General features: G+C 38.0%; 3 protein-coding genes across 14 annotated transcripts; all 3 read right to left on the bottom strand.

Moving 5' to 3' along the window:
* Positions 1-386: 386 nt before the first annotated feature.
* LOC104440472 (pentatricopeptide repeat-containing protein At5g18950) lies at positions 387-2307 on the bottom strand. The gene has a single exon (XM_010053394.2). The coding sequence runs from the start codon at positions 2267-2269 to the stop codon at positions 476-478; it is 1794 nt and encodes a 597-aa protein (XP_010051696.2). The 5' UTR covers positions 2270-2307; the 3' UTR covers positions 387-475.
* A 482-nt stretch (positions 2308-2789) lies between these two features.
* Positions 2790-8825, bottom strand: LOC104438344 (fe-S cluster assembly factor HCF101, chloroplastic). Of its 3 annotated transcripts, none has more exons than XM_039308144.1 (14): positions 8663-8825; positions 8441-8580; positions 7388-7530; positions 7248-7298; positions 6819-6974; positions 6152-6294; positions 5860-5929; positions 5563-5658; positions 5069-5158; positions 4878-4931; positions 4632-4755; positions 4254-4378; positions 3332-3454; positions 2790-3157 (listed from the first exon to the last, which is right to left on the bottom strand). In XM_039308144.1, exons 1-14 carry the CDS (start codon positions 8689-8691, stop codon positions 3101-3103), a joined length of 1401 nt encoding a protein of 466 aa, XP_039164078.1. In that variant the 5' UTR covers positions 8692-8825; the 3' UTR covers positions 2790-3100. The 3 variants fall into 3 exon arrangements, with proteins under 3 accessions (XP_039164078.1, XP_039164080.1, XP_039164079.1); XM_039308146.1 differs by having other exon boundaries at positions 5069-5104; XM_039308145.1 differs by having other exon boundaries at positions 7388-7515.
* Positions 8826-10877: 2052 nt separating this feature from the next.
* Positions 10878-18161, bottom strand: LOC104447424 (TMV resistance protein N-like). 10 transcript variants are annotated; one of them, XR_005549765.1, is made up of 6 exons: positions 17669-18156; positions 16880-17394; positions 14963-16078; positions 14305-14586; positions 12458-14194; positions 10878-11046 (listed from the first exon to the last, which is right to left on the bottom strand). XR_005549765.1 is itself a non-coding variant. In XM_039310029.1 (5 exons), the coding sequence occupies exons 2-5, from the start codon at positions 15674-15676 to the stop codon at positions 13234-13236; spliced, it is 1875 nt and encodes a 624-aa protein (XP_039165963.1). In that variant the 5' UTR covers positions 15677-16078; positions 16880-18160; the 3' UTR covers positions 13137-13233. The 10 variants fall into 10 exon arrangements, 4 of the variants coding, with proteins under 4 accessions (XP_039165964.1, XP_039165963.1, XP_039165965.1 ...); XR_005549766.1 differs by adding an exon at positions 11833-11913 and having other exon boundaries at positions 10911-11046; positions 16880-18156; XR_005549763.1 differs by having other exon boundaries at positions 16880-18156.
* Between the last annotated feature and the right edge of the window lie 5986 nt (positions 18162-24147).

Here is a 24147-nt window from a genome sequence, read left to right as displayed (position 1 = left end):
GCAGTTTCGGAGAAATTCAGAGATTGTCATATCAAAAGTCAACAAAAAAACTCCTCTTATAAACCTTTTCTATTACCATCAGCTTTTGCCAATTCAAGAACATCTTTCTCTTTCTGCTCTTTCCTCTTCCTCCAGCCTTTGGATTTGCCACGAGGTTGAAGAGCACTCATGTTTGAGAATCAAAAGGAAAAGGATAACTGGAGGATTTGATGATTAAATTGCAGCCTGTGAGAACTAGAGAATTGCTGGTTAGCATTCGGAGAGACGGATTCACAATGACCAGTTTAAGATAACAATGTTCGTACAAACCTCAGGTCAGCTGCCATGAACTCCCAAAGATAAACCGTAAATTTGACAGCCCCCTCGGAGCAACAAAAGAAAGCTCATTTATCAATTTTACAGTCAGCTGCAAAACTTGTTCATAAATAAGTTATAGAACAAATGAAGCATTTTCAACAGTGATGATTCTAAAACCTCAGTTCCCTTCAAGAATCTTTGCCATACATGTTTCTCCAAAGTTCCTATTTTGTTTACAAATTTTATTGACCAGGGAATGGCACATGCCTTCTTCCAAAACATAACCCATCCTGAACATAGTGTCTAACACAAGTTCACAATCATCTAAGCTATCACCTTGTAAGAGGTTCTGAATAAGCACATTGAAAGTCGTCTTACGAGGCTGGATGTTTCTGTTTAGCATGTCAACCAAGCAGCCCATCGCCTCAGTTACGAATCCCCTTTTGCACAATCCATTAACAATTCGATCCCAAGTACTAGCCAATAGTTTTACACCCTTGTTTTGCATATCACTCAATACCAACTTCACTCCTTCCAATTCTCCCAGCTCAATGAGCTTTTCAAGAAGTGCAGCATAAGATGAACTTGATGGAACTACACCCTGTAGTGATAGCTCGTTCAAGAGATCTCTAGAATCAGTTATCTTTCCTTCCCTGCAATAGCCCTGTACTAAAGTGTCATAGGTGATCTGATTACGAGCAATGCCCTTCTGAGGCATTTCTTCAAACATGCCAACAGCTTCATCTAACCGCCCATGTATAGATAACCCAGAAATCATCATGTTGTAAACTGCTGTGCTCTCTCCATGACCTTTACAACACATTTCGTCAAACAGTTTTTTGGCCTCTTCTACTTTCCCGCTTTTGAAAAACCCGTGAATCAGTGAAGTGTAAGTGTGCTCATTAGGGACAAAGCCTTTACGAATCATTTCAAACCACAACTTCCTCGCCTCACCAATCTGTCCGATGTCGCAGAACCCGTGAATCAATGTAGTGTACACGACCCTGTCCGGAAAGTACCCTCTATCCTTTAGATCATTAAAAATCCGATAAGCCTCGAGCTGCCTCCCATTCTTGCAGAGCCCATTAATGACTTCCTGATATGTGAACATATCCGGAGCACGGTCCTTCGCGATCATCAAGTGGAGTATTTGGGACACCTTCGCATAATCCCCCTGCCTACAAAACCCAGATATCAACCAAATGAAAGTCGAATACTGAGGTATCAATCCGCCTTCGATCCCTTGCCAAAGCAACTCATAACCTCTCAACAGATTCCCGCCTTCGCAAAAGGCTCGAATCAGGTGCCCAACGGTCTCGGCATTCGCATTGCGCACGACCCCCGATTTCACCATCTCCTCATAGAACTCCAGCACGAGGTCGGTCCTCCGAGCCTCGAGACAGCATTTCAGCACCGAATTCCACGTCTCGATCGACGACGGGCAAGCCCCCGACTCCCCCAATCGGAAGAACCCGTCGACCGCGTCCTCGAGCAGGCCGCCCTCGGAGGCGCAGCGCACGTAACGCTCCAGCGAATCCGCCCCGGGCGAGAACCCTGGGGTCCCGAGCACCGACTTCGCGGCGCCGGGCGACTTGGCCGCGACCAGGGCGTCGAACAGCAGCGCGCACGAGGCCGGGTCGGGCGGGGCGCCGCGGCGCGAGGCGGCCCAGCGGAAGAAGCGCAGCGAGAGGAAGGCGTTCCTCTGCCGCCGGAACAGCTCGCGGAAGAACCCCGGGTCCGAGAAATCGACGGAGGGGAACTCGGAAGCCAGGGTCGCCTCCCACCTGGGCCTCGTCCGCGTGATCCTGCAGACCTCCTCGGCGATCTCCGAGAGCGAGCGGGTCTCGCCCCGGCGGCCGTCGTCGCCGCCGACGCTGAGGCGTCTGACGTGACCGCGAGAGCTAGGGTTCCGCCGGAAGCCGCGGTGGTTATGGCGGAGGAAGATCGCGAGGGACGAGCGAGCTCCGGCCATCGGGAGTATCGGTAAAAGGAGCTGCGGGATCGACTCCTTCGTCGGTTATTACCAGGGAAATTTAAATAAGCAGTTCTTGAGTTTATTTAATTTTTAATTTATTTAATATGATTTATAATTAATATTTAATAACATAATTCATAAAATTTTAATTTATTAAATATAATTCTGAACTTTGATAATAATTAAATTAAATATATAAAAAAATAAAAAATTATATTAAATAAATTACAAGACATTATATTAAATAAATTAAAAATTCAAGAATCAAATTATAAAAATTTATAGCTATTTATATCATTATCTATCATTATTATTATTATCTCGAGAATTTTACCATTTTTTTTTTTTTTATAATTATAACGAGAATTTTACCATTCGTCCCCATACTTTGGGCGAGTTTTCAATTCGGTCTCTGGACCGCACTTTTGTTTTCATTTCGAACCTTAACAACTATTTTTTATGCCAGGTTAGGCAGAGAGTGATGGAGGGGGGACACTGGTTTTGCAAGAACACCAGATGGATACTAAAAATGAAGCAAGTGCATCATGTACTGGAATTCCTTATATTCTGAGATTCTTACAGGAAGTGCCGAAGAGAAAATGAAACAAGAAGAGAGGAGAGAGCAAGCACATATATAGAGGCTTTCCGGGTTCGAATATCTGTTCGAGCTACTCTGCACTCTCCAATCTGCTGCCTTTAGTCGACTAGCCCATCGGGGCGGGCAGAGAGAAGACGATGCCGATTACATTCTCGAGAGAATTCTAGTGTTCGCCAATTCTTTTCACCTGAGCCTCGATCTACGACTGTAGTTGGATGAATGTGTCACGACTACGCACGAACACCGACCAGACGCTCAATCGTTTGCAACTGATCATATGGAGCAATCTGCACAAAGGAGAGGAGTTAAAACAGAGAAAAAGGGTAACGGTTGATTGATGAAGGTGTCATCTGAGTAAAGTCCTTCACAAACTTTTCGGAACTAACTCCAATTACTGGTCAACCATGACGAAGAGTGACATTATTCGTTTGAATGAGACACAGTAGGAAAGCGTTGGTCACCTGACTAAAACCGTCTGGCCAAACTATGGACACGGCATAGTTTCCCATTGGCCGAATCTCTTCTGGTTCGATGTCTTCTGGAACATCGGAATACTGCAGTTTTTGCTCCCCTGTCCACTCATCCTGATGTGCAGATAAGTGGCATAAGAAAGAATCTCTTCACTAGTCCAAGTCACAATATCTAAGACAAGCACGGGACAAGTAGAAACTTCGAAAGGAATAATTTAAGCTAAATTCCACCCCTAAAAGGAGCTCATCAATCTTCATCAATTATGAGGGATTAGACTGGAGAATGACTGCTGTTATACTATGAATCCCTATGCTGTTCGATGTTTTACCAGCACGACAAAGGATGCCAAAGGAGGGGGAAATCAGAGTAAAAACTTTTGAGACAATGAAGTATGTTTAGTTGGCTGACTAGATTTTGATGAAGAAGTTCAATGCTCGTCTAAAATCTAGCATGCCAAATCACTAATACTCAAGAATTCAGTTGATAAAACACTTGGATTACTGAGATCCGGTATGGTTAGTTTAAACCATCACGTGAAGATAAGAGGTGAGGTTCGAGTGAAAACATGCTCGACCTTCATGTATGAGGGCTTGGATTATGGGCAATGGCACAAAAGCCACTCAAATCCACTTATAAACATTTTCAAAGTGCGCCCTTAGACCTTTGATTTAATTCAAAGAAGGGTCATAAATTAGCTTAGAGGTCCATTTGTAGATTTAAACTAATGCTTGTCATGTGAAACGCAGCAACCGGCCTGAACATTCTAACTATAGGATTAGCATCTATCTATTTCCCAAGGTCATGCATGATTGTATTGACACTGCTGCAGTAAGAACCTACACAGCCTACTCTCAATTTGCAAAAGGGAAAACAATCAGAGGAGTTTTCGAGGTCGAAGGAAAGTCCTTATACCACACTTTGAGCTGATCGGTCATTTCTTCTCACGGTCGTGGGGTGTAGAAAGAACTCCTCGTCTGAATCTGGAACCTTCACTTTGATTGCCTTGATTACTTTATCATGAGTTACGGCTGTTGACACTGGAAAGGAAGATGACACTTTGAATCATTTGATTATGAAAGCCAAAAATAAAAAAGACAGGCAATTTCTGAAGGTCATTCCTTTAGTTCAATTGTGGGAGGGGACATAAGCCTAAAATTTTAGTAGCAAATGACGAACTGGGAAAGTTCTGATCTTAGGAATCTAGTTAGACGCTGGCACTGGATTCTCAAACACAGATATCTCTCTCAACCTTTATCAAGAAGTTGTTTTAGCCTAATAATTATAAACTACCTTGTTGACGAATCTTGGCACACTGTTGCACGACACACACTCCGAGGTCCTGGAATGTCTTGGCAACTTCTCCTAGAGGATCTGCCACAACTTCTGGCATTCCACTATCTCCAGAGGCTGATAACTAATATCAATGGAAGAAATCATTATTATCCATCATGCTTCAACAGGAGTAAGAATGGACATTAAGAGAACAAAAGGCACAACAACGAGAGATAAGATCAAAGAACTTGTCAGAGGATATACCGTTGGTCTAATGGGAAGATTGAATAAATGAGGAATTCCGAACTGCTGGACAACCTGTAAATAAATCCAGCACACTCTGAGAAACAGAGAATATGCTTCATCCTTTAACACCAGAGTGTAACCCTAGGATTAGCGCTCTGGCCTTCCATTGTAACAAGTAAACCAAACAATAAGTAATCGGAGAAACATGCCTGAGAGCCTGATCCTCTATCAAGTGGGTAATAGCGCTTTCCATCGGCATCAAAGTGGCACATATTTTCCACAGCAGCAACACAGGGTACCTGTGTGCATGAACAGTGGATTGTCAAAAGATGACTCTTTCATAGATAAAAAAAGATCAACTATAGGGCACCGAGAGGGGAAGGGAGGGTTGCAAACCCTATACAAAAAAGCCCAAAACTAAAGACATACAAAACAGCTCACAAAAACAAAAAAGCTCAAATTAAGGATAAATCACTGATGATATCAACTAGAACTATACATCCATATTCAAGTTCCCACTATACCAAAAATGTATAACTTTAAGCCAATTTTCAACAACATTCTGTTCAATAACTGTCATGGTGAATCTTTTAAATCACATTTTCATGTTTCATCATATCCAGAATTCTTGACAATGATGCAGAGTATACTTAATCAAAGGATGGTGTTGAATAGGGATTGCCAATAGTACAAAGGCACAAACCTTAAGTTTTGAGAACATGCGAACTCCCTTTGCTACATCTATAAAGGCAAGCTTTTGAGGGGTGGTAACAATGACAGCAGCTGTCAAGGGTACAACCTGAAAAGTTAATATCATCACATTAAGATTGAAAACTGCAGCAACAAACAAAACTTGCAAGGGTATTATATTATGCAAAATGCCTGCAACTAGCAGCTTCTAGTTGTAAAGATATGCTTTGTTCGTAAAAGGATAGAGGGATAAACATTAAACTGTTCATAATTTTTACTGATCTAAGATGAAAAGGCACTAAATGCAAACCTGGCATAATGTAAGCTGAATGTCACCAGTCCCCGGTGGCATGTCAATAACAAGGTAATCCAACTCACCCCTGCAAGGAAGGTTTAGTAATGCTTAGCTGCAGAAGCCCGACCCAGAAGCCCCCAAAAAATGAGAATGATGAGAGAAAATCATCGTTTTTGATTAAGTGTAGTGTACTTTGAATCACGCACTTCTCTTATAGGAACAAAACACGCTTCGACAACAATGACAGTGAACAGAAATTTGAATATAATAACCACAGCATGCAAGCATGACCAATGATTTTTCATACCACTCAGTAGTAGTCAAGAGTTGGTCTATGACACCAGAAACCATTGGACCTCGCATAATTGCACGGCCTTGTCCAGCAAATCCAAAAGATACCAGCTTCACTCCTAGGTATTCTGTGGGAATTATGCTTCTTTTCTCTGGGTTCTAGAAAAGGTAGGTGGAAATAATAAATGCATTACTTCACTAAACTAGAAATTAATTTCGTTGTAGTGGAAGTGGAACTATAAGCTTTATTTATCAGGGGACACCATTGTTGGTAAACTTGGACCATACACATCGGCATCGAAAATACCAACTCGAGCTCCCATTCTAGCCAAAGTATATGCAAGATTTACAGCTACAGTTGATTTTCCCACGCCTCCCTGAACAGTTCTGACAGACAGCAGTCATGATAGAAGAAATTAAAGAATAGTACTTTTTAATATTAGTAACCTAACAACATGTCAAACCACAATTTGGAAATACTCAAAGAAAAATATTTTCCATTATAAAATTCGCTAATCGGGAAATCATCACGATGGAATGAAACTACAGGTCATCCTTATGTCACAGTCAACCTTCTCAAAGCAACCCCAAAAACGTTTTGTAGCCAAATGTCATGCAATGAAATAGCTACTTTGTCATAACCTGGAAAATGAAGTGCAACAAACAGGTTAAAGCAACCCTACCTTGCAGCTTGAAACTGCTATAATGTTTGAGATCGTCTGTAACCCTGGAGGAAGTTCACCTGTGAAAACAGGTTTTGCTGGTTGTGCTGACATGGTTACTTTAACATTCTTGACCCAATGAAGATTAGCCACCACCTCATTTGCCTGCTGCTCAAACTGTCAAGGAATACTCATGCTGTTAAACTATTTAAGGTTCAGTAACCTGATATATCAGGCAAAGACTCTGAGGAAACCATTAGGAAGCAGAAAAAATGATAGATTAGTTCCAAAAATACTTTGAAATTGTACATGCACAAAGAGATTTATGGAAGGGTGTCAAAAGGAGCAGGTGTCAATGGTTTCTAAACTAATTAATACACAAGACAGAACATCTAGTGCACTGAGCAAGTATTCGGTTACTGAGCAAGCAACATAGGTTGTGTTATTTACCATGTCCTTGATTGGACATGCAGGTGTAGTGAGCTTTAACCGGAACGAAACCTGAGAATCAAAGCCAAGACATTGTAGGGTAAGGGTGTCATTCCTTACAGATGTATAAAGAATAAATTCCAGACTAATTCTTTAATAACCTCTCCAAGAGCTTCATCTATGAGGAGGTCCTTAACAAAACCACATGAAACAATGTCCGTTCCAAAGTCAGGATCAATAATTTGAGACAAGGCTTTCAGCACATCACTTTCAGCTGTCTGAGCTGAAACTGCAGAAGTACTCTCTACAATTACAAGAGCAGAAAATGTACACGGAATGATGTCAAGCTTATGAGATGAACAAGAAAAAATCAGAGGTGAACAATCGGTGAAAACTAAGCAACAAAGTCCAGTCAATTTTGCTCAGGGCATACAGGATAGGCAATTATTTTTGGCCCTTAATCCCTTAAGATTATAAGCTGTAATAATCTTCTGTATCTACTCAGGGCCATTCAAATTTGGTTTTGACAAGGGGTAGCCAAGAGTAGTTGGTTTGGATGGGTTCTCAATAGTACAATGCATGCTCATGTGCACAAACACAAGACTGCTTTAATTGTTTTCTGTTCGTGTATAGTTTCTTTGCAATTCCAAGAAAATAGTTTGACAGAGCTAGCCCCTTTTATTTGGCCTACCAAATAATCCTCCAAAATTTTCTTCAAGGCAGAACATGTAAATATGTCTTCGCAGAGAGTATGATATGTATTAGTGGAAGCAGATTGATCTGATGGCACGAGCCAACGGTTTCACCATAAAACATACTCATTTCTAGAAACTCACAACTTTATAAGTAGCAGATTATTAGCACGAAAAAATAAATTGCAGAAAGTTACCAAGAATCGAACATGGACGCCTCAGTAAAGTTAATTAGATTTACTTACTATGATACGATTAATTAAATCAGGCTATAGGCGTACTAGAAACAATCTTAACTGTATCACTTGCACTCGCTCCACAAGATCACTCTGTCAAATTCTCAACATTTTCATGAAAATAGCTACTGGGTTCTCATAGCTCAGGTAGATAAATACTCGAACATTAAAAAAAAAAAAAAAAAGAAGAATCCCATTTGGGTATTTACCAAATATTACAGGCACCCGATGATCAACGAATTCAAATTATTCATAGAAAGAACAAGGAAAAAGAAAAAGAAAGTACCTTCCACTGAAGCAGCCTTAGCTGCAGGGAATTCGAGACGGGCGGTTTGCGAGATACCCATCTGGAGCTTCGAAGCCATTGTTGCTGGATACAAGAGCAGGTTGCCGATGGTGCGAGAGAATTCGCCAAGAAACACGGTCCTACAACAGAAAGGCCCAGGCGATGAGACAAGGCAGTGGCAGTGTCGGTTCAAGATCATTGCATGAATTAGCGCAAAGTTACCTCTGTTCGGTTGGACTTTTGAGCAGCATAGGAAGAGAGATGGAGAAGAAGATGGGCACTGCAGGAGCTGCATTTTCTTGAGAGAGAGAGAGAGAGAGAGAGAGAGAGCAGAGAGCTGAGAGTGCTCTTGCAGGAAAAAATGAGAGGTGGCAAATGCTTCTGAGCCTCGCGCTCTGTGTTCTTAGTGCAAAAAAGCGCCAGCCCAGCCTCATGTTAACAAAGAGGAGTTCGTTAATTTTAAAAGAAAAAATAGAAGACCTTTTTTTCCATCTAAAGAAAATGTTCCTTTGGACTTAAATAAGAGCAAATAAAAATATAAATTATATCTTGTATATATTATATATTCAAAATTAAGAATATCATTTAAATTTTAAAAATTCTGCAAAAAAAACTGTATGTGAATCTAAGTTATTTGAATAGGGAAAATTTCAAGAATTTCGAAGTTAATTAAAGTCTGAATGTATAAGCCTCGAGATTTAGATTAAATAAAAAGTAAAAAAAAAAAATCTAGATGAACCTTATGGGTATTGAACGATTATGTCTTCATTTATATCTTATCTATATAATAATAGCAATTGGCAAACATAATTCTTCAAATAACTTATGTTAGTTCGACCATCACTTCAAGATTTAAATATAAAAAAAGGACTTGCTTAATTTTTTTTATAAAATTGTAGAAAGAAAAGGTGAGATATGATTCAGCCGATGTTATTTATTCCACATTAAATTTATATGGGCCTTATTGCCATACTTTGTACATCTGTATCATCCTACAAGGTAAATCCTAAATCAAATTGAAGGTAAGTAGGATTCAATTTAAAATTAAGTTAAATTAATTACGTAAAATAGTCATTCATATGGCTCGTTACGAAGTTTTTCATGTACGACTCCTCATCATAATCTATTATTTTTCTTTTTGGTCTAGATCATCATCCATTAGTTTAATTGTCATTTTTCTTAATCAGGCTACCCTCTTAGATTCTTTTCCACTCTAGGCATACCAATGAGACAAATGGTGTATCGAAGAGGCACTAATTCCCCAGCTCAGATCTTGAGCGCACTAAACCTTGGCCCAAATCCATGGCCAGTGGTGTGCAATCGCAAGGGCCGTACGTTCACGGTGCATTTCGGAGATCCACCCGGACCGTCAAAGCTAGATCTTTGAGGAAATCACATCGAATTTGACGACCAGGCAACTTTCGAGTCCAATTCGACGTTGGTGATTGGGTCATTGAAGAGGACTACAAATAACCCAGTCATTTTTATACTTGGAGAGTAGTTCGGTCCAGATACAGCGCTAAGCTAAGATACCACGTAACACAGAGCCTATATTTATCGTCGAAATACATTACCATAAGAATTATCCTGATATTAAAGCAAACACATTGTTGAAGTTCCCAACGCGTGAAAATAATTTCGGAATAGAAGGGTCTCAGTCATTACATAAGTTCCACCAATCTCAATCTGCTGAAACACAATGGTTATACTAAAGTGAGCATATATGCATCCGATTGTATTGCGGGTTACTTCCTGAAATTAATTGGCTGAAATTACATACCATATTTCTTAAGGTGGTGAAGTTTTCCTGTGAGAAAGAAAAATCACTATGAAGTTCATTTTCATTTCCTCCTTTTTTTTCTTTAGCAAATCTACTTCGATAGCTATGTGAATCATATGTAAGAATTGAATATTTTTGCTTTCTACCGTGAAGGTTATGCCCCAATTTGAATTCCCAAAGGTATGGACATTTCAAGTTACCCTCCATATCATATATATTCCCAAAACCTTAAGAACAAAAAAATAAAACTGGTTTGATGAATTGGATTTCAAGTTTTCACTTATTAGTTTTGGGTGTTCAAAATACAGTAACAGAAAATCGAATATAAAATTAGAGCATATAAAGTAAGAACAAGAGCTGTAGCAAATAACACCGAGAGAAAGCAATATCATCCTTTCACATAACCTCTTAACTTGCACTGTACGCGGTATCATAGTCTGAAGAATGACTACTCACATAGTTTGATGTTTCTGAACAAAGCTTAAAAGGACAAATTGATAAAACCGTCACACCCAGCTCTACAAACATAGGGAAAATGGCCTGATCGTCATCCTATCCAAAGGAAGCAGTCTCATATGCATTACCAACATTGACCTGTTAAAATATATATCCATTAATATCTCATAAGAATAATAAGCTGGTTGCATGACTAGAGTTCTAAAATCCACCGATATAAATAATATATAATCCATACATGACCAATGAATAACAAACTAAACTCAAAAAGTACAATTACAAATTATGCGTATAATTATCTAAGTTATACTAGAAATCCAAATTCCTAAGATTCCTCCACTGGTGTCGCTTTCCTCCTATTTGTTGGCAGCTGAAAAAGATTTGAGATGAATGGTTTAAGCAAACCACCTCTTGATAAATAGTGCATATCTCTTCTCAATAAATCGAGCATCAACCATGCACATTATAAACAGTAACAGAAACACAACCAAACCAATAAATAATATATGTAAAAGTCTAAATATGAGTTACATCACTTCAACAAACTTTTTATACATATCAGAAACACTCATTTCGGTCAACAATATTAAAGCAAACATCAATGGTCTAGTCCATTGATTACTCTAGTACCTCATATCAAACTATAGCCATTTTTAATGCCCCATGACAAGGCTTACCAAGATATCCTCTCTAGGCATAGGTCTCCACTAATGTCAGCCGGTGGCTTTGGCCATTCAAGACGTCCTGAGAACATGTATGCTTACTCACAACCCTTCAATGATTTCAGATCATAGCGACAAGAGGATAAAACCATCAACATAATCCCGTCAACAACAAACTCATTTCAAAACTCATTTTAATAAACTAGAGTCACAAACCAATACAACCCTTCGCAATTCCATCCACAAGAAGAATACATTAATGAAAAATTTCTCAAACCATTTCATAAATAATGAACTCTCCAACTATTTCAGGAGATATTTTACTATGCTATTTCAAATAACCAAACAAGGTAGTAAATGCAAGATCCAACTTTATACATCAAAGATGTTCTAAACACCATTTTTAAAAATAAATAAATATCATAATGTGCAATGTCTCATTCATAACTTATATAGCACATCTAATTCTTGTGATTTTCAAGCCGCGAACTTACAAATTTAAGAAGAGACAAGCACCACTCCTCACTAACCAAAAGCCAAATCAAAAGCTTTACTGCTCAAGAAGCTTAAAAATCCTATCAAAGAGAGCATTAACCAAATGTCAAACTTACATATCACTAACCTCAACTAAGATTCTACCAAGCGACACTAATTTTTGTAGTCAAACGCACAGTATGAGTCGACAGAAAGGCCACACAAGCATCAAACTTGCTATAGAAAATTAAGCAGTAATCTCTTCTTATGCTGCGGATTTTGGCATGTCATACATCTCTATTGAACTCCATTTTAAGTGAGTTCACAGTCCAAAGAGAGCTCATTCAAAGTATTGAAAGAACCAAAACTCCTTCGAACCAAAATTTGGTGAAAGATGAAATTCACAAAACCCCTGGTTGCAGTCAAATTTTTCGGAACTTCGAAGAATCAATGTCTCTCAAACGGCAATCCATAAAATCTCATGATTCCAAGACCAACCTAACATTTCAAAACAACATCATTTCAAGGCTCAACAATCTCAATAATCAACCTAGCAACCCTAAAACTCGAACCGATCCGAAATTACAACTTAACAAAGCAAATCTCTTTGATTTTATTAGATGTATCAAGGTCTCAAATTCTTACCGAGTGCCTCAAAATGGTATCAATCTAGCTCGTCATGGCCTCCGAACCAAATTGCGCCAAAAGTCCCCTTTTCTGCTCACTCTCTGAAAGAGCTCGAAATTGTCTCTGTCAGGAGAGGCCCATAATTAGTCGAGGAGGTCCGAAAGCTCTACTGGGCTCATCCCTTCAATATCATAAACGACGCCCAAAGTCATCAAAACCAACTAGCCTGGGGCATCCCACAACATCCGTACAACATGCATTTGGTATCTTTTGCAGTGATGCACAATATTCGACTGTCAACTGCCCTAGCTTCTCTAGTTTCAGAGTATCAGGGATGGGCCTTTCCGTGGAACTGCAATCTCCAGTTAAAGACGGTTTCGATTCGATCTCAATTAGTAGCGGGCAGTACACCACCCACAGATCTTGGTGCTCCTTTAAACTCGATACATTGGATAGCCTCACAAGCGCCTCAGACTTGTGCACTACCACTCGCTGGAGTTTCTTTAGCTGTTCGAGCACGTTGTCTAACTCGATCTCTCTTAACTGACAGCCCAAGAGCTGTATTTCACACAGGTTGCACAAGTTGGAGAACATTGACCATTCTATTGGGGTCTTCACATCCCTTAAGCTCAAGTCTACTAAACTGGACGGAAGCCCAATCAGAGACCGTAGGTCGGCACAAGTTATTTCAAGACGTTTGAGTTGGGAAAGGGAGCGCAAGTCAGTCGGGTGCATGTTGGAATCCCAAAAAACCACATCTAAGGCACGCAAATTATGAAGCCTTCCGAGCCACTCTAGGTTTGGATGTAGAATTTGTCCTCGTTCAATTATGGACAACTCATGGTTATAATCGCAATCACTTATTGTCAAATAATATAAATTAGACAGGTTCGAGAGGTCAGGTACTACCTGCAATGACGAAGATGCTAAATGTAGGTCTGTTAAACTTGTGGGGAGATCTGGTAGTGATTGAAGCCTCGTACAAGACCTTATTTCAAGTACTCCGAGGTTAAAGAGCCGATTGATTGTCATTGGCAGTCTACTAACCTTTGTCCAGGACAAGTCCAGAATCTTCAATTGAGATAGTCTTGCAATTTCACTTGGAATTTCACCCTCGAAATTGTTACACACATTGACAAGTAGCTCCTCAAGATTCTCTAGAGTCCATATGCCCTTCGGTAACTCTCTTATCTTAGTATAAGACAAATGCATGAGCTCTAACCGTTTAAGGTTGCCAATAGAACGGGGTAATTCTGCAATTTGTGTATGAGATAGAATCAATCTGAGTAGCGATTCTAGTCTTCCGATGGAATCTGGTAATGCACTTACACCAGTGTGTTTTAAATCCAAATGGAGGAGCGATCTCAACTTTCCAATAGAATCCGGAAGCTCTCTAAGGTTGCAACAACTATGTAAAGATAGATGCTTCAAACCCAATAATTCTCCTATTGAGTGCGGAAGTTTTCTAACCCCATCGTGATATTCCACCTTTAGCATTGACAAGGATTTTAGACCACCAATTGAGTCTAGTAATAGAGGAACGGTTAGTAAAATATTTCTCTGCGGCAAATGATCCTTCCCTTTGATTTCCAAATACTTCAGGCGGCCTAGTTGATTAATAAAGCTATCAATTTCTTCCAATCTTGCACAATCTTTGAGAACCAGGTTTTTCAAATTCATGCACTTGGAGAAGTCGGGTGTCCTCTTTAAATAATTGCAGCTTGCCAAATATATGACTTTCAGCTTGTCATTTACCTATAAAACAACCAATTATTGAGGAAAATAATGGCATAGGCAAAGGTCAACTCAATGTAACAAATGCGAACACACATAAAGGAAAAAGAATGCATTATATGAAATTGTACCATGCATGCTCCCCATCCATTCCAGTCTTCAGTAATATTGCTCTCTAAAAGCTTGAGAACAGCCAAGTTCCTTAGACATAAACCAGTGGCATGTAGTTTTGAAGGGCAATGACGCCAAGAGAGCCATGTCAGCTTAGAGAGAAGATTTTTGAAGTCTCCTACAAAGTTTCCCCCATCCAATTCAAGGAATCTTAAACTAGGCAGCCTTGAAAATTCACCACTCGTAAAATTATGCCCGTCGGCAAGTCTTGTGAGTTTGAGTGCTACAATGTTTTCTGTTCCCTGATATTTTCAGAGTAACAAGTTAGCAACATGATCAAACCATTCAGAGTACGTACTAAATATCAAAATAGGGAGAATATATCTACATTCAACTAATAGTAAACATGAGTGAATTGGCAAAAAAATGGGGCACATAGATATTATCTTATACAAAAAGGGGCAAATTCCATGAATCATTATCTCTCCCACTTACATGGGAGTTGTAATGTAAAAATTAGTTCTTTTGGAATGCTGTTCATTTCTCTCAAATTATGCAAAATCATCAATGTCCTGTGTATAAAAATGAGCAAACATTTTGGGTGAAAATGAACTCTAAATACACACAATTGCATGTTCAATTTTTCCATAAGCAATTTACTTCTTTACTAAGACATACCAGGTTATTCTGAACCACTTCTAAGGCAACCGTCGGATGCCACAATCTACTGCGCTTTCCAGGAACTATAAAGCATTCTCGCCTGACAATCTCTCTTCCAAGATCTCTGAGTTGGTCGTGCATCCACAATCTATCATGCTTGAGTTTTATCAAAGACAAATGAATAAGAACACGGACTCCGGTATTTGGGAAAAAATCACAAGCTTTCCACATGTAATATGCGGAGATTCTTTCTTCACCAATGCAATGACATGCGATATCAAGAAAAATTTGTTGTTGCTCGTATTCTAAATTTTCATAACTTATCAACAACTTTTTCTGGACATCTTGATTGGGCACTTCCTTCAATTTCTTCAATGTGTCTTTCCATGTTTTCTTGCCTTTTGAATAGAGTAAAGAACCTAAAACCTCGAGAGCCAATGGTAGTCCTCCAGTGGTTTCAACAATTTCACGTGAAATTTTGATGTAGTCATGTGGAGGTGAGTCACTTTCAAAGGAGTGCTTGCTGAATAGTTGAAGAGCATGGTGAAACTGCAATTCCTTCATTTCATAGAAAGAGAAATCTCGGTGATGCATAGGGACGATATTGTCATCTAGGGTGTCAGTTTCGGGAGCCAAAAATTCGGTGTTTCTAGTTGTGATAATAATTCTGCTTCCCGAACCAAACCAACTTGACTCACCAGCTAGCTTCATGAGTTGGTCTCTCTTGCTCATGTCATCAAGAACAATGACGACTTTCTTATCATGAGTTTTTGTTTGATCACGTCCCTCCCCTCATCAGCATCAATAACTTTAAAATGTCGAATACCGAGAATGTCACTTGATAATTTCTTTTGCAGACTTAAAATATCGTTTTCACGGATATCTGAAAGAAAGCTGCAACTTTGGAATTGGGAAGAGATACGTTTGAAGATAGCCTTAGCAAGAGTTGTTTTTCCGATACCGCCCATACCGTGAATCACCACAAATCGTACATCAGAAGTGCCTAGGCCTAACAACTTCATAATGGCTTCCATCTGATCGTGAATTCCCACCAAGCCATCACACCAGTTTCTCTGCGTAGGCATTAGCTTATCAGAAACTTCTTCCAGAACAAGGGCTATAAGTTTATCTTGGCTGCCATACACATAATGCAACCACTTTAGTTTGAGAAACCACCAACACGCGCAGAAGCATAAATATGTAAAACCAGACACTTTGATTGTTGAAACCAAGCATGGATTGTCAGTTTATTTCATATTCAGTCCTCCCCAAGTCGAGAAGATTGATCTTAGTTACAGATAACAATGGTTGGAATTTGATGTGGGGGGCGGTTTTGAAGAGTTTTAGATGGTCAAATCAGCGAAGTTCTGATGTGCGATGTGGCTATCAAAACTAGCTCCATAGCCAAGCGGGCAAACCAAACCAATTGTTTTGGTTCGTGCCACGCATCTAGTATGACAAAGGGTGAAAATGGACCAAATCGCACATGAAGTAGGGAGAGCATTCTTGAGTGGGGCCAAAACTGTGGAGGACGTCAATACTTTTAAGTGCAGAGTTTGTGACACCATAGTCCCACATCGAATGGGACACCCCTTTTTGAACTATTCATGGGTAAGGTTCATCCATAAATGATTTCTCTAAAATTGAATTGCTATAGGAATTACTACAAGGAAGAATGGCATAAGATGAGATAAAAACTGCATGCAAAAGTGCAGTCAATGGATTGGTTACGATTTCTGAAATATTATATGCCTGATGAGATGGACTTTATAAAACGAACATGGTAATTTGCACAACCATTTCAACTTCCATTTGACTTGAGAATATTTGTTGGAGGCAGGGAGGGGAGGGTGTTGATCTATATATTGAGTTTTCGTGATTAAGAAACAATGATCTAAATTTAGAAATGAAAGTACAGAAGTTGTCGTTAATTACCCGTAATCTTTTAAGTTCCATCCCTTAATTCTAGCGACTTCTCTAAGGGCCTCCTCCCACTGCTTTGTTGTATCTTCACCAGACTGTCTCTTATGCTTTCGCAGGGCCTTACCATACGATCCAGTTCTGAGCTTAAGATCGGATGCATCCACCCCATAGAAGATGGGCAAGATCACTTTCTCGTCTCTCTTCCTACACTCCACCATGTATGCGACCTCACGGAGACACCATTTACTGGAAGCATAGTCTTTAGAGAAGATCGGTATGTAGATTTTCGAATTGGAGATTGCTCTCAAAAGCTCGCCTCCGATCTCTTCCCCAACACGGAGCTCTTCATCATCTTTGAAGACACAAATCCCGGCTCGGATCATGGCCGCGTAGAGAGAGTCCGTGATGGTTAACCGAGTGTCGGGCCCTCTGAAGCTCAAGAACACCTCGTAGTCCCTCCTTGATGATGATGAAGATTCACCACCGAGGGGGAGAGACTTTCCTTTGGGACATTCCATTCCTGTGATCTTTGGTTGCAGAAGCGATATCAAACTATTGTGCTTGTTCGAAATTGCAACTTATAAGAGGAACGGTAGACTGATTTTTATTTATTTATCCCAAAACAACTATTGACTGATTCAGGCTCACCGTGAGCAACATAAGATGCAAAGAAAGATCTTGCATGCTTCCACGAAATCACCTACCTCGACCAACTATTCTTCATTTGTAATTTTAACGCACCTCCTTTTCCAGAGAACCAAGGAGAGCCATCGTTTTTCGCAGTGTTTTCTCAAAACGTACCTGAAATGACTTGGGGAAGTCTTCGAATGTATCTTTCATGATCCGGCCAAATGCGCGAGCTGCCCCAGAACTTCCCCCTTCCCTCTTTCTCATTCAAACTCTCCTGGCACCCAGCAGCGACCCCCCCCCCTCGAATGGAGCTGTGGCTTGCATCTGCAACTGACGCCCTTGGTAGAATTATTGATGGGGTTTACTAAATCTATAGAGGTGAAATCGGCTGAGCAAGCAGAGGCAAAAGCATTAGTTGAAACCCTAGATTTTATCTCCTCAAAGCTTGCCCCGAATAGATTAGAAAGAGAGATACACATACACTTGATTGTTGTACGCTGGTGAATAGGGTTCTCACTTCAGATACCCTAAGTTGGGAGGTGCAATCTCTAGTGGACCGGGCCAAGTGCAAATAGAAGAATTTGCAAGATTTACTTTAGCCCATTGTACTAGAAATACGAACAAGGTGGCCGATTGGTTAGCAAAAGCTCAACAAATGGGTTGTCTCCCTAGGAACTGGATAAATAACCCCCATCTGCTCTTTTGGATTTGTTGCGTGTTGATGCTAGTGATGTATTTGCTAAAAACGTTACCTAATAATGCAATTTTGTTTGTCTGTTCAAAAAAAAAAAAAAAAAAAAAAAAAATCTCCTGGCCTTGGTTACAGGTTAAGCCAAAGGAAAATGACTGGATCCTCTTGTCGACCACTTGCCCTTCACAAAGCATGAGAGGCACCCTTGCCGTGTCTTTATTGCAATTTGTATTCTGGGTATAAAGATATTTCTTTGGGTTCAATTCCTTCTCTATTTTTTAGATCTGAGAAATTTCCAAAAGTAAATGAAATCGCGTGCCTGCACTTTCGTGGGGACGTGTGGAATTCCTTCTATTAAAATATTTAAATAATGAATTTTATTTTTATTCAATAATTTAATATTTTAAAATAATTAATAATGATCTTATAAAATTTCATGGTGTTAGCACAAAAAATCCTAGTTCGAATCTTCAATGCCTGTCATCTGCCTATATATTTTCACTCTTCAGATTAAAGTAAAAGTCTCACGGTTTCTTTTGCCCTGCTTTTCGCAGTGTTTTCTTGAAACCTATCTGAGATAATGCGGAAAGTCTTTGATTGTGTTAGAACTTGAGCCTAATTCCTTGAAAAGCATCGATTTTTAGTGGATCATCAAATAATGAGAGGCACTCTTCTACACGCAACGATGGGGCCCACAGGAATTGAAATAAAAAGCTGAACAAGCTGTCAAGCACCACGTTAGTGCCTGTAAGATGCCCTGTCACCATTTCTAAAGCCACTTTTTCCCCCTTCATTAGTGGGTCGCCCGATGAAAAAGCGTGTTTAGACAATTTTTTGCCATAAAAAAAATAGATTTTCTATATGGGATATGCGAAGCTGGGTCATCAGAGGTCCGTTCATTTCCCACCAAGTCCCATTGGTTTTTTTTTTTTTTTTTTTTTTTTTTTGGGTCTGTCGAACCAATTGAGTTCGCAAGACAATCATTATTAGATTTAAACAGAAATTAGAATCAAATCTCTCCTACGCTGTTAATAAGTGCATCTGGAGAAAAAAAGAAGGTCGAATTCAATCATTCAAAATACATTGTTTTGAGGTATTTACAGCGAAAAATCTGCTTCAAAACTAAATTATACATTATTTAAGCATGGCAGTTTTGAATTATAAGTGATCAAATATATAATAATCTAGGGACCTCATTAATTTAAAGCCATTGAAAAGTTTAGAAGCGACAATGTTCTTGGGATAAAATCGATGACTTACTAGTTTAAGGATATCATAATACATAAACACATAAACGAACATGGTGAATTTTTTAAGACTACTAGTTTTTGAACTTTCTGTCCTTGGACTTGGTTTGCATATGCAGCGAGTGAGAGATCAAGGGGTGCTTAAGAGAGATGATAATCGATGAGGATAAATTTGGACTTCTCATCAAGGTAGAGATTTATCTATTGTGGCTCGAAATTAATCTCGTTTAAACTGGAATGGACTCCACTATTGTTTGTGGGGGCTTAGAAACGGAGGTCGATGATTGGAGGATGTGAGAAGATAGCCCCGCCTGGACAAACCACGTGACTCGGACAGCATCGGGCAAAGAAGTGGCTGGGTTGCCGGACACCCGGCGGACCTCTAGAGCCTGAACAGTTTTCCAACATAATGTTCGAGTATCCGGGCCTATCTTGGTCAGACATCGAGCCCCCTATTTGCATCTATGTTTAATAAACAACTCATCATAAATCTAAATAGCTTTCATGAAGAGAGTGAGAAAACTCCTCTCTTACAGTTGATCCTTGTGGACTCAGGTTTTGTCTAGGGTTGGAAAACATTCGTGAGTGAGTGTGATTAAGCAATTGTAATATTCTGTTTGCCAATTGTAGTAGAACCATCCTGTTGATCTTTTCATAGAGTACGTAGATTGCCGAACTATGTAGATCTTATGTGTTTAGGTTTAAATTCTACAATTTATCTCTTACTTGAATCATTTCGTTCAATTAATCGCGATGGTCGTGACAATAGTTGATGCAAGATTCAAACTTTGTAATTTAGGCAAAAAAATTTTGTCCAAAAATAGCAAGGTTAATTAAATGAGGAGTGTTTAACAAAAAAAAAAAAAAAACTAGGAGTAAATTTTAGTCTACTATTTTAAATGGGCGCATAAGATGACGGGTGTATTTTGTATTTACATAAAAATCATGTGAACAATTTGATGTGATAGGGCTAGTAAGAACACTTAGAAGGGGGTGAATAGGTGTAAAAACAGATTCTGTAAAATACAGTGAAAACCTTTACTTTTAACATGGGTCTGAATAATAACAGACTTTTGAAACTGAGTCCGAAGAATAACAGACTTTGAATGAGTTCAGATTTTAGTTGTTAAATATGATTATGAACAAAATAAAGGAATTCGGAGAAGAAATAAGAATACAAGGTTTATAGTGGTTCGGCTTAGATCAAGCTTACGTCCACTCCCACGCTAACAGCATTCTAGCTGGATTCCACTATGCAATCAATAAGAGATTACAACTTTGAGTGCAAATACTTAGTAATGGATCACACTATCTCACTAAGTCACTCTTTTGGTATTTGTCTCACGATCACAAACATCACTAAGTCACTCTTTTAGTATTTGTCTCACGATCACAAATGTTTAAGCTCACAAGAGACAAGTGTATGACCGAAGTTGGCTTAGACTTTAGAATTATAAATTCTATGCTTCGTCTCTTACTTGCTCATCGGTCCTTAATCTCTTTAAATACTCCTCCACTTCCAAACTAGCCATTGGACAATATCTTAGAGGATCGTTTTCCAATATACTCATTGGACAAATTTGTATCTAGAAGATTTGGTAGCCATTGAGTGATAGAAGTAAAATCCCAAATTGATTTTGATCGCCCATACAAACAGAATCTTGATTTCCATAAGTAGAGTTTCTCCGTATAGAAAGTTCTTGTCTTCAAGATCCAATTGTCAATCCAATAGATTGAGTCAATCAAATCAATCTTGATGTAGAATCCAAATTCGATCACTAGCCGTTATATGTTTGGGGCTTGTGTTACGTTTTATCAAATTATTTCATTCTAAATTTGCTTCGTTCTGAATCTGCTACGTTCTATCTGAAGTAGAGTCTGAGTGTAATAGACTTTATAATCTGAGTCTGAGTGTAATAGACTTTACAATCTGGACGTCAGTCTGAATAAGTTTGGCTTTAGCATAAAATCTGTCTTATGGTTCTTCATTCACGTTTAGTTTGGAATTTGTCAGAGTGAGCAGACTTTTGATGTAGAACAAACTTTGACACTAAAGTCTGGCAGTCTTCAAGCTTCAACAAGGAAGTCTGGAAATCTTTAGAACATACTTTGAACAAGTGTTATGTTCAGTCTTCTGGTTCTTCCAAGTATATATTTTGACAATATCATTTACATGTTCTATCATCTGCATAGTCTATTACTCAACCATTAAACACGTTAGTAGTCTTTGATTTATTTTGTCATCTTTAAAACATCATAAGGGATTTTTCTAATAATCTTCCCCTTTTTGATGATGACAAAACAATCTCTGAATATGCCGATGTGTAATCACACTTTTAAAGATAATAAATCAATGCAATCTTAAATAATAATGTAATACAAGATAGCAAATAGATTGAGCATATAATTATATATGTAAAAATAATTGCAGCTCAATAATATGCAATAAATAATATTAACTAATCAACACATATGCATATTTATATTCTCTCCCCTTTTTTGTCATAATCAAAAAGTAATAATAATGAAAAATGTATCACGTAGAGAATATAAAATGATAACAAATATCTTGCACAATTAAAAAAATCAGCATTTACAAAGTAAGTCAAATATTAAAGATATGCAATATACTCACTTCGATCATATACATCAGCAAATAAAAATCACGGATGCATTATAAAACTCACTTTACTCATTTTGTCATAATAAAATTATAATATCAATTAGGGATTTAATAATGACAAAAGGTAATAAAAGATGCACTAACCGGATTTTTTAGAACTTCACAAATTCTGACACATTTACCTTTTCATTCTTTTCATAATAATCAAGATCACGATCGATTCAAAAAGATTTTTCAATAATTGATCAATGCTCCCCCTCAAATTGTTGCATTTTTGAGGTGAGCACGATTCTTTTCTTTTTCTTTTGGATTCACTTTTTACCCCTGTCATTATGACAATATTTGCAAATAGTACTAATTGTGGCTTGTGCACATTGAGCAGAATATTTTTCCATTATTTCCTTTGTAGCAACAATATCCACAACGATCATTTGTATTTTAAAATTTGAGGTAAAAATTTATTTTCTTCAATCAAGCTCTTCTCAAATTCAACTTGTATAAACTTAACGAACTTGTTGCACAAATTAGCTGTAATAATATCCACAAAATATATAATGCCCTTTCTTCAAATAAATAAATTGGATAGCATAAATAAAATTATCAATTATCAAAATTCAGAACTACTCAACCTTTCGTACGATATATTAGGGATTTCCTCAACAATTTGCAAAAACCTTGCACAAGGAAGAGAATCTTTGAGCCTCCATAAATGGTATAGAATCTCCAAAATTTTCTGATTGAGCTTTCCTAAATCCATATGGAAGATTATTTTTCAACCTGTAAATTCTTGTATAATAGATAACAATCTTTGCAGAAAAATATCACGTAATATCTTCCTTTGATTTACGGATCAAAACTTGCTAGATATAAGATATCTTCTAAGAATATAGCAATAATATTCATGAATATGCAATAATATCTTTCAAGGTCAAAGGAATTTTATTGAGCATAAATCTTAGATATATTATTGATGCATTTTGCAAAAAGAAAGTTGATATTACTATCACGTGCCAAATCAAGTAAAAACTTGCAATACCTTATATTTATGACAAAAGATATTTGCAATATAATAAACAATCATCCTAAATTATGATAGATGCATGTAGAAATTTGTAAGGCGGAATGATAAAAATATTCTCTTTCCCATGGTATATGTTTGAAATATACCAATGAAAAAACATTACCAATCTTTGTCGAAGATATTTTTTCTGATTGCACTAAAATCTGTGTAGATTCGCAATCATTCTTGCCTTAATGAATTTCCTGCAATCAACTTATTTCCTTTTTGGTATCCATAAATTTGGATCATTCCATGACGTTAGAGCAAAATATGAAATCTTCATAATCAAATATTCTTTCTAAACTCATCATAACATATTATTTAAGGAAAGAATATTATACACAATAATATCTTGAAAAAGAAATTTCTTACTTAGTCAAAGCACAATAAAATCAGGGAGAATGAAATCATTGAATATTTAAAAAAGAATATTTTGCATAATAAGTTAATATCACGTAAAACAGATTTTTAATATGCAAAATATAATAAAATCTGAGAGCATAAAAACAAACCAAATAAACTCAATTGTCTCTAAGTGGGATATTAAAAAAATAATCACACATATTAGATCAAATCTCAACTCATGGATCACAAAAACAAATCACTCGATTCTTTCTTCAATAAAACAAATAATAGAACATGATCATTATAAAAGCCAAATCAACCAAGGATATATCAAATATCAAGTATAATGAGAATTATTGCCCAAATCAAATTGAGAATAAAAAAATTCCTTACCAAATTCTCTTTCTTCTTCTCCTTATTTTCTGCAAAAACTGCTAACATTTCTTTGGTACCCATATTTTCTTGGGTTCATGAGAGTTAGTAGAGTTTTTATTCTTACCCAATCTTTCTTAATAGGTCTTCAGACTTTAGGACTTTCTTTCTCAAAGTGTTCTAAGTCTCCACAAATTGAACACTTGAGGGCATTTCGACCAACAGGTTTTGTAAAGATTCTTTGAAAATGCTTTTTGTACGCAAGTGTAGGAGGTCTTTATCTAAGTCTCTCCTTAACTTTAGGAAAATCTA

The sequence above is a fragment of the Eucalyptus grandis genome, chromosome 3 (genome assembly GCF_016545825.1).
Source record: "Eucalyptus grandis isolate ANBG69807.140 chromosome 3, ASM1654582v1, whole genome shotgun sequence".
Taxonomy (NCBI): Eukaryota; Viridiplantae; Streptophyta; class Magnoliopsida; order Myrtales; family Myrtaceae; genus Eucalyptus; species Eucalyptus grandis.
The sequence above is the reverse complement of the archived record's forward strand: the minus strand, read 5'-3'. Positions and strand labels throughout refer to the sequence as shown.